Raw genomic sequence first — 9,939 nt, forward strand, 5'->3', positions numbered from 1 at the left:
TAGGGAACATTATCTCTTGGTGTAAACTTTGATTACAATTTTTTAGTTTGCTTGCTGCTCTCTCTGCACATAAGAAAGGTCTCTGTGCACCCCAGGACACAAGGAGGTTTCCCAGCACCTCCTCAGATCTCAGATCACCCAGGGGACAGTCACAACATGAACACTAGAAAGCACATACTCTTTCAGGATTTCTGTAAACACTGGATTCCAGCTCCCAAAACCGCTTTTAGATTCACTTTCTTTAAAGGCTTGTCTGGACGAGAATAAAGGTGCATTTAAAAAAAAAAAAAAAAGGTGTCAGTGAAAACTTTTAATTAACATGTTTTCAAATTCTCAGTGTTGACAGGGCGTGTTGCATTTTAGTGCATTTGCCAGCAAACAAGTTAAAATACATTTGTGTCCCAACTACAAGTGGCAAGTTAGGACACGTTTTTAAAAGTTTCAAATTTTAATAGGAGTTAAAACATGTTAATGATTGAGCTTTTACCTTAGCAGAGTACGAGTGTCACCGATGGGTTTTTCTGGGACTCCAGTTAGTATCTGCTGTACTGGCAGGGAGCTGTTACTGAGCAGCTTTCTCCTTTTCCTGAACTGTAAATGAAAATGCCACTTCATTCACCTGTATTTCAGGAATGGATGAACATGAATGTTTTAGACAGTATTGGGAAAAGAAAACAAAGCTGGATACTAGTGAGTTGGGAGGTTTGGCAGTGGCTGCAGGAGTCAGAAGCCATGCTTTCACAGGGTGGTAAACTGCAGCTTCAGAGGACCTGATGTAAGGTCAGGATTTCCACAGACACATAACCCAGCTTGTGGCACCACATTCAGCTTTCGTTCTACATGTGGCCAAACACTTTGCAGGGGCAACTTTGCCTCAGCTGCTCTTGGGCCAAAAGCTATCTGCTTTTTTCCTAGCCTCCCCACAGAAAGTTAGTGCAAAGTTGACATAAGCACTACATACCATGCTTATACCAGGCTAGCTTGACAGGAAGGTTTGTGTTTATGCCCAATCAAAGCTGTAGCTGCAAGGCACAGATTTAATATTAATGATCATGAAGTCATAGCCAAGAATCAGTAACACTGAGTTAGCTGAGAGGCTGATTTGCTGGGTAGCACTGTACAAAGTATCAGTCCACACCTCAGTCTTCTGCCTTCCCAAAAGGTTGAGGATGAAAATGCTTCAGGAAAAATGTGCTGATAGGAGTCATATTTTGGAAGTACTGCAAAAAGACAACTTCATCTGGGGGGTGCAACACACTATTAGAAATCAGGAAATTGCAGTGATGGGGCCCTTAAACCTTTGGAGGAGCAAGGGGAAGCAAATCCTTATGCCCCCGCAAGAACAGCTCCCCAGCCCCATCTCTTCTTCATTTTTGGGCTCCACAGAGCTATCTCTCAGTCATGGCTGTCATGTTTCTTAGAAATATCACTACACGTGACACAGGGGGAATATGGGTGTTTTGCTGACACAGCTATTGTGATAAAAGCCTTAACACAAATACACTTTACAATGGTACCGCTTTTCTCAGGCACTAAATCTCCAACACCTTATACACAAGCACCTTTACACTGGTACATCCTTGTTCCTGCCACAGAAGTTCTATGACAACTTTTTATGTGGAAGGCACAGTAGAAAACTGGTATTGTCATATTCATAACTGATTAGTCCTGCTACAAAACACTGAGGTCTTTCTTTTTTCTTTCTTTCTTGCTTTCTTGCTTTCTTTCTGTCTTTCTTTCTGTCTGTCTGTCTTTGTATTTCTCTTTTCCCTCTCCCTGCCTCTTGGAAAGAGATTAAAAGATCAGGAAGTTAAGTAAAGTACATGTTTAAGAAAGAGGAATCTCCCCTCCAGCATATCTCTTTGCTTGGTGGATAAAGGTGTGGTGCGACAAGGAGCAGCCTGGTAACTGATGGACTCAAGAGGTCATTCAAGGAGTTAAATCTCATATTTGCACCTCACGGTCAAGGGTTTGGTTTAGAGATAGATGTCCAGGTTTTAACTGCACTGGGACTGACAGAGGGACCATACATATATTCCAGATTTCCCGCTTGTCCAGAGACTCTACAGAAGAACTTGTGGAACTAAGTACCTAGAGTAAGATCAGTCAAAGCTTTTTCTTCTTTACTTTCTCTTTTTCTTTTCAAGTTGCAAAACATTGAAATGTTTGAAAAACATATCAAAAGCATAATGCAAAGCAACTGTCTAAACTCCCAGTCACTCTGTGAAATTTCTCAGTGACACTACTCTGAAATTCAGACATAGCTACGGTGGAAAGTAGAAACGCATCTGCCCGTGCCGATGAAATTGCATATACCCGTTCAAGATGGACAGGCGCCTTTTAATACTGATTCTGAAATCCTGTCAAGGTCTTCCAGCAGGTCTTCTGAGGTGATCTGTTACATCAACCAGTCTAAAAAGATAAAAACCCAAACCACCACCAACAAAATCACGATTTGCTTAATATCCAGATTAAAAGGAGCAGAGGAAACACAGCGCATGCAGCTGAGAAGTGGGGAAGGATCCCGAAGAAGGAAACTGTCCGGCTGGCCATGCCCCACGGTCGCGTTGCCGTCACGCCATAAGGTGAGCCCTCCGCAGCTCGCTCCATCCCTTCTGCCGCCGGTGCCCGCTGCCGCACACCACTCCGCCCGCACGCCCGGGAGAGGCGGCAGCCGGCGCATCCCCGGAGAGCGGCTCCCGCCACCGCGGCCCCCGGGAGCTGCCGCCGCGGCGCCCCAGGCCACGGCCGCGGTCCCACCCGGCCCCGCCGAGCCCAGCCCAGCCCCGCAGCAGCGGGGCCGGCGGCCGCAGGTGACGCCGGAGCGGGCAGAGCCGCCCCCGCCCTGCTCCGCTCCCGATCCCACCATGGAGGCCCCGCCACCCCCCGCCGTCTCCAGGGAAACCGCCCGGCGGCGCGGCCCGGCCGAGGGAGCCCCGGGGCGCGGCGGCGGCACCCCCGGCACCCCCGCCCTGCCGTGGGCGGTCACCCCGGCAGGGCCGGCGGCCGCCCCCCGCGCCGGCCCCGGGGACTGCGGGTGTTGCCGGTGCGGGGCGCACGGGTGGGCGTGGGGGGCTGCCCCCGGGGGAGCGGGACGCTGCTGCGCCGTGCTCGGCGGGGCGGGCGGCGGCGGCCGAGACAAAGGGAGCGGCGGCAGCGGCTGCGGAGGGGCTGTGCGTGAAATGCGGCGGGAGGGAGGGAGAGGTTCTATCCCCCCCGTAAAAAACACCAACCAAATGCCCCTTTTTGCCCCCCAAGAAACGAAATATTCCCTCGAGCGATTGAAAGCAACCGGCTGCCCTCGCCGGGGTTACCGAGAGGCGACTCTCGGCGTCCGCACGAAGCCCACCGATCCCGCCAGCCCCGGCAATCCTCGGGGAGAGGGAGGTGGGAGGCTGGGCCGAGCCTACCCGCTCCGCAGCCCTTCATTATCGGAATCATTTTAACATCCTTGTTTATAAACAAGAGGCGTTCGGAGGAGATTAGCCCACTTTGGGAAACGATCGTTCTTGACGCTTGTTTCTGCTCCTTAAAAGGGGATTGGGGTGCCGGGGGGGAAAGGGGGGGGTGGGTCTGGGCCAGCCTTCCCCGCATCGCAGCACTGAGGGAGGGAGCCAGCCAGCTCCCCGCATACGCCGCCCCCTCCCCCGAGAAAGGAAATCACTCGGGTCCGTGATATTTCGCCCACCCCAGCGCTGATAAGCGCTCCAGATCACCGTTAATTCGCGTGCATTGGTTTCGGGTTACATCTTATTCGAGGGTTTAAATTCAACGTAAATACACACTCGGGGCTGAGGTTTGGGTAAGCGCGAATGTTTCCCTGATAACGTCGCTTCGCCCACTACTTGAGTGCATGGAAATGTAATCGTGAAGTGGGTCACCGCCTCAGAAAATACTTTAAAAACACAAATCAGGAATAATCAGACAGCAGAATTTAATTAGAGCCGTAAGCTAATCACAAAATATTTTATTCCAAGCCAATATCGCTATGGGGGAGGGGTCCGTTTCTGCTCCGGCAGCGGCTCCTGCTGCCGCTGCTTTAGCGTTTGCAACATCTGGCCTACAGACCTACTAATTTCGACTCGTGATCTCGTTCGGCGAAACCCGATCTACGTGGTTCAAATACCTTCCAAATTGGGGGCGATTTAACAATCGCGACCAATTAAACCCGGGGAAGAAAAAAAAAAAAAACAAAGGGGGGGGAAAAAAAAAAAAAAAAAAAGCAAGCAGCAAATCCCCTCCTTCCCTCTTTCCCCCGCCCGGGGTTCGCACACACTATCTGTTGCTCTCTCACGGCGGCAGCGGGCGGGGGCGTGCGGCGGGGCCGGGACGCTCTCACTCACACTCGCACTCGCACTCACCCGCACGCCCCTCTCGCACCATTGTCCCTGCCTGCCTGCCCGCCCGCCCCGCTCTCTCTCTCGCTCGCTCGCTCGGGGTGTTTTGTTGGCGGCCCGGCGCGGGGCCCGGCGCGCCCGCCCGCGCCGCGGCGGAGCGGAGCGGCACATTCATTATCGGCCGGGGGCCGATTTCAAACCGCTGCCATCGCGGCTCCATTGTTCGCCGGGCGGGCGGGCCCCGCCCCCCTTTGTGCGCGGCGGCCGCGATTGGCCGGCGCCGGGCGGAGCGCTGCCGTCACCGCTCGGGAAGCCCATTCATCTGTGCACTTGGGCGTTGGACTCCGCATCTTATTAGCAACCAGGGAGATTTCTCCATTTTCTCCTTGTCTACAGTACGGCTACAAATCTGGGATTTTTTATTACTTCTTTTTTACTAAACTTGGGCTCCTTTTTTTTTTTTTTTTTTTTGCTCGACTTTTTCCTCCCTTTTTTCCCCCCTCCCTCCTGTGCTGCTGCTTTTTGATCTCTTCAACTTTAAATTTTTTAAAAGGAGTGCATTATAATCGGTTCTGTTCTCTCTTCTCTTTTTTTTTCCCCTCTGGTGTGTGTGTGTGTTGCTGCTGCTGCTGGTCGCCCAGTATTTATACCAACCCAACGCTCTTTGTTTCCCCTCCTTTTGGATCTGTTGAGTTTCTTTGTTGAATAAGACAGCATGGGTGCCCAGTTCTCCAAGACCGCTGCAAAGGGCGAAGCCTCCGCCGAGAAACCTGGGGAAGCAGTGGCTGCATCTCCATCCAAGGCGAATGGACAGGTAAAAACCGAAAAGAAATTTATAAAAATGTTAAATCTACTCCTTTTTTAAAGACAACTTCGACGGACTCTCTTTCGCATCCTGTTTAATTCTTCTTCCTTTGATGCCCCAGTGGCACATTCAATGGAGAACACGGTCGATCCTTTTATCTTTGCAACTCGAGGCAAAGGAATAATTTCTTTATTTTGGTTAAACGGGCTCGGCTTTGAATGATTCGTTCCTTTATCTTTCCTGCGTGGGGGGCGGGGGGGAAGGGGCACGGTTCTTTCTCTCTTTTTTTCCCTTTTTTTTTTTTTTTTTTTTTTTTAATCCCTCGTGTATTATGGTGGAGTGTCCCAATGGCTCGTAAACTGAAGGATCTTAACACCGCTTGGCTTTTCTGCCCGCTTAGCCTCCTCCCGAAGACGCTCGGTGCCTCGCGCGGAACGCCTCTCGCGGCAGAGCCGGATGGCCGTGTAGTAGCGGGGCCCGGAGCCGCCGGGCGGGGGGCTCCGCGGGCAGCCCCCTCGGGCGAGAGCGCGGGCCGGGGGCTGCGCCGCCCGCGCCGTCCGCGGCCGCCCCGCCGGGGAATCGGCAGCCGTGGGACACAGCATTCTGTCACCCACCCGCGCCCCCTCCCCACCCGTGAGCCGGGCTGGCCGCGTCCCCTCCGCCCCGCGCGGCGGCGGCGGCGTTGCGGGCAACCACCCCCCGCCGCCCCCGCAGCTGCCGCCCGGGGCAGCCAGCCGCGCTCCGGGCGCCTGAAAGATGCAAATGCGGCGTGAGTGGGGAGGGGGGGGGGGGGGAAGGCGGGGGCGCCTCGCCGCACCGCCTGGACGCAGAGGGGCCGCGGCGGGCGGGGGGCCGGGGCCGGGCCGGGCGAGCTTTGTTCGCCTTCCCCGCCCCGCGCCGCCGCCGAGGCTTGGACGGGGCGCGCCGGGGGCGGGGGTGCGCGGCGCGGCCGCCGCTGCGTGGAGCCGGAGCGCCCTCTGGCGGCCGCCGAGCACTCCGCCCGCCGCTGGGGGCGCCTGGCCCGGCGAGAGCGCGGGGCTTCGAACCGCGGGAAGCGGCGCGGGGAGGCCGGCGGGCGGGGAGGGCGGCGGCGGCGCCCCGAGACTGCCCCGGGCACCGCCGGTAACGCTGGTCCCTGTCTTGCAGGAGAACGGCCACTTGAAGGTGAACGGCGACGCCTCCCCCGCGGCGGCGGAGGCGGGCAAGGAGGAGGTACAGGCGAACGGCAGCGCGCCCGCCGAGGAGACGGGCAAGGAGGAGGCGGCCTCGTCGGAGCCCGCCTCCGAGAAGGAGGTGGGAGAGGCGGAGAGCACCGAGCCGGCCTCCCCGGCGGAGGGCGAGTCCTCCCCCAAGACTGAGGAGGGCGCGACCCCCTCATCCAGCAGCGAGACCCCGAAAAAAAAAAAGAAGCGCTTTTCCTTCAAGAAGTCCTTTAAGCTCAGCGGGTTCTCCTTCAAGAAGAACAAGAAGGAGGCCGGCGAGGGGGCCGAGGGCGAGGGCGGCGGCGCCGCCGCGGCAGCGGAGGGCGGGAAGGAGGAGGCGGCGGCCCCCGAGGCGGCGGGCAGCGAGGAGGGCAAGGCGGCCGCCGAGGAGGCGTGCGCGGCCGGCAGCAGCGAGGCGGCGAAGGAGGAGGCGGGGGACTCGCAGGAGGCCAGATCGGACGAGGCCGCTCCCGAGAAGGCGGCGGGAGAAGAGGCCCCGGCATCAGCGGCGGCCGAGGAGCAGCAGCCGCCTCAGCAGGCAGCGGAGGGGAAGGCGAAGGCGGCGGAGGAGGCGGCGGGCGCCGGCGCCGCCACGAGCGAGGCGGGCAGCGGCGAGCAGGAGGCGGCCCCCGCGGAGGAGCCGGCGCGGCAGGAGCCTCCCGCCGAGAGCAGTCCGGAGGGACCCGCCGCCGAGTCGGCGGAGTAGTAAGCGCCGCCGCCGCCCCTCGCCGACGGACTTTTCTTCCCCCCTGTTTGTTTGTTGGAGTGGTGCCAGGTACTGGTCTCGGAGAACTTGTCTACAACCAGGGATTGATTTAAAAGATGTCTCGTTTCTTTTTTTTCTCTCCCCCCGCAGCTCCCATCTCAAATCGTTGTGTGTTGCCGCCATTCCAACGGGCGGAGGGGGGCTCCCCTCCGCCCTCCTCTCCCATCCTCTATATTTTGGGTTTTTTGGGGCTTTTTTTTCATCAGTATTAATGTTTTGTTTTGGTTGGTTCTTTTTTTTTTGTTTCGTTTTGTTTGTTTTTGGTTTTTTTTAAATTCGTTTACTTTTTAATGTCATACTTTGCAACTCTCTTCATATTATAAAACTTGTGCCGATCGGTCTATGGACATGCCCATATATGAAGGAGATGGGTGGGTCAATAAGGGATATCAAATGAAGTGACAGGGGCCGCAGTGGGGAACCCGGGGCGCGCAGCCCTTGCCGGGAGCGCGCCCCGCCAGAAATGATGTAAGGGGTTAGTCTTTTTTTTAAAAGAAAGTTATTACGATGTATTTTGTGAGGCAGATGTTCTATAAGGTTTACAACACTACAAGTCTTGATTAAGAAGGAAAGGAAAAAGGAAAAAAAAAAATAAAAAATAAAAATCAATACCCAGATAAAGAGATCATAGTCTTAGGAATTCATTTAAACCATAGGAACTTTTCACTTATCTCATGTTAGCTGTATCAGTCAGTGATTAAGTAGAAATACAAGTTGTATAGGCTTTATTGTTTATTGCTGGTTTATGACCTTAATAAAGTGTAATTATGTATTACCAGCAGGGTGTTTTTAACTGTGACTATTGTATAAAAAAAACAAATCTTGATATCCAGAAGCACATGAAGTTTGCAACTCTTTCCACCCTGCCCATTTTTGTAAAACTGCAGTCATCTTGGACCTTTTAAACACAAATTTTAAACTCAACCAAGCTGTGATAAGTGGAATGGTTACTGTTTATACTGTGGTATGTTTTTGATTACAGCAGACAATGCTTTCTTTTCCAGTTGTCTTTGAAAATAAAGGAAAACTCTTCAGATGCAATGGTTTTTTTTTTTGTGTAGCATCTTGTCTATCATGTTTTTGTAAATACTGGAGAAGCTTTGACCAATTTGACTTAGAGATGGAATGTAACTTTGCTTACAAAAATTGCTATTAAACTCCTGCTTAAGGTGTTCTAATTTTCTGTGAGCACACTAAAAGCGAAAAATAAATGTGAATAAAATGTATAATTTGGTTGTCTTTCTTTTATGGATACTCTGGTAGCTTAAAGGGACTAGCCAGTATTGCCTAAATTTGTACAGAGAAAGTCATGTGAGCTGTTAGCACTAGCTTTGGAAACTACCTTCCTGGATCTTGGACTCGGTAATACTGGCAATTTACAGAGAAACTGTGCAGTGCACCAGGTAATTTGTAGGCTTTTCTGGCTTTAAAAAGAAGACTGGAAGGCAGTCTGAGCATGTACAGTGTATGATTCTCCTGTCCAGACTCCATCTTGCTTTTAAGACCAGAGGTATCCAGCTTATGAGGGTCTTGCCTCTTGAGGAAAATAAGATTTAACTTAAATTGCTTAGGGTGGGGCACTGAAATTTTTATGCTGAGTTGCTTAAAAATTAAGCTCTTGAACAGATGTCCCACTTAGGTCCTGGTATGCTGGTCCTACTTTGGTACCTAGGAGATTAGCTTGAAAACTTTAGCCTGGAAGGAGAAGGGGGAAACTAACACTGCCATTCTACTTAAAGTAATTAAAAGCAATATTCTCTTTTTTTCCTCAAGTGCTACTCCTAAGTACAGGTGAGTTTCAAAACAGATTTCAAAATTTGTCAAAAAAAAATTACTTGGTGCTTGCCTCTAATTGTTAGGCTTTTTGGCTAATTTTCAGCATATTGCTCAGGGCATATTATGCCTTAATAAAACAGTGGGTTCGTGTAAGAAAAGCAGCAGTGGTGTTTGGAGGGTGGAAATTGATTCAAGAAAGTGTTGCTTCTAAGTTTATAGGAGAAAGTTTAGTGTTACACTTATTTGCTTCCTCCATTTTCAGCAGAAACTCTTTGGAAGCAATTATGATTCATTTTATGAGAAAATGGCACGTTAGCACCTTGTTCCCTAAAGAACAAAGCCTAAACTGAATGAAGTATAGTAGATTTCCTGCTGAATGCATACTTGTTTTTGTTTTGTTTCGGTTTTTTGATTTTTTTTGGGGTTTTTTTTTTGTTTGTTTTTTAATTCAGTTGTCTACCATTTTAACTTTGGCTTGTATGTACTCTAGTTGCCCTGGTATTTCTCTAACTTTAGAAATGTATGGAAATTATGCTATAATTGCTGAGGGACAAAAATAAATGGATGTAAAACAAGATCCTCCACACCAGTGTCATTCTTGGAGTACATGTGTTTGAAGTCTAGTGCATAACTGCTTTGCTAAGGGGTTTTTATAACATGGCTGTAAAAACCTGTTCTGAGACGCATAATGTCTTGGTCATAGACTCAATGTCTCTTTTTAATAAATATATATATATATTTAAATCCAAGGATTCTTAAAGAGGAGTCTGAATTTCTTCTTTTTTTTTTTTTTTGTCAAACTGTATATGTACATATAAAAAAATAATTACTAGTAAAGTTCTTTTTCAGATTTTTCTTAACCTCTCAAACTTTCATGGTTTTTTTCCTCACTCAGCTGGTGGTTTCTGAAGCACTTCCTATTCCTGGGAGTGCAGAGTTGCTCCTGCCCCTGGCAGATGGACTTCTGGCTTGGGGCTTTGTCATTCTGTGGCTTGGCTTGACTTGAAATATATTTCCAAGTCCTAACACTAGTAGAGTTTCAAAAGTGCATCT

General features: G+C 51.3%; 1 protein-coding gene across 2 annotated transcripts; it reads left to right on the forward strand.

Annotated features, from left to right (window-relative positions):
• The first annotated feature begins 2,503 nt into the window (after positions 1-2,503).
• MARCKS (myristoylated alanine rich protein kinase C substrate) lies at positions 2,504-8,336 on the forward strand. 2 transcript variants are annotated; one of them, XM_048298373.1, is made up of 3 exons: positions 2,504-2,585; positions 4,979-5,151; positions 6,289-8,336. In XM_048298373.1, exons 2-3 carry the CDS (start codon positions 5,053-5,055, stop codon positions 7,048-7,050), a joined length of 861 nt encoding a protein of 286 aa, XP_048154330.1. In that variant the 5' UTR covers positions 2,504-2,585; positions 4,979-5,052; the 3' UTR covers positions 7,051-8,336. The 2 variants fall into 2 exon arrangements, with proteins under 2 accessions (XP_048154330.1, XP_048154328.1); XM_048298371.1 differs by lacking the exon at positions 2,504-2,585 and adding an exon at positions 4,550-4,732.
• Positions 8,337-9,939: the final 1,603 nt, after the last annotated feature.

Source organism: Corvus hawaiiensis, chromosome 3 (genome assembly GCF_020740725.1).
Source record: "Corvus hawaiiensis isolate bCorHaw1 chromosome 3, bCorHaw1.pri.cur, whole genome shotgun sequence".
Lineage (NCBI taxonomy): Eukaryota > Metazoa > Chordata > Aves > Passeriformes > Corvidae > Corvus > Corvus hawaiiensis.

Bases quoted from the DNA above. Each gene is read 5' to 3' on its own strand.
- MARCKS (XM_048298373.1), top strand. From the start codon at position 5,053: ATGGGTGCCCAGTTCTCCAAGACCGCTGCAAAGGGCGAAGCCTCCGCC. The intron at 5,152-6,288 runs GTAAAAACCGAA...CCTGTCTTGCAG, and splicing joins CATCCAAGGCGAATGGACAG to GAGAACGGCCACTTGAAGGT.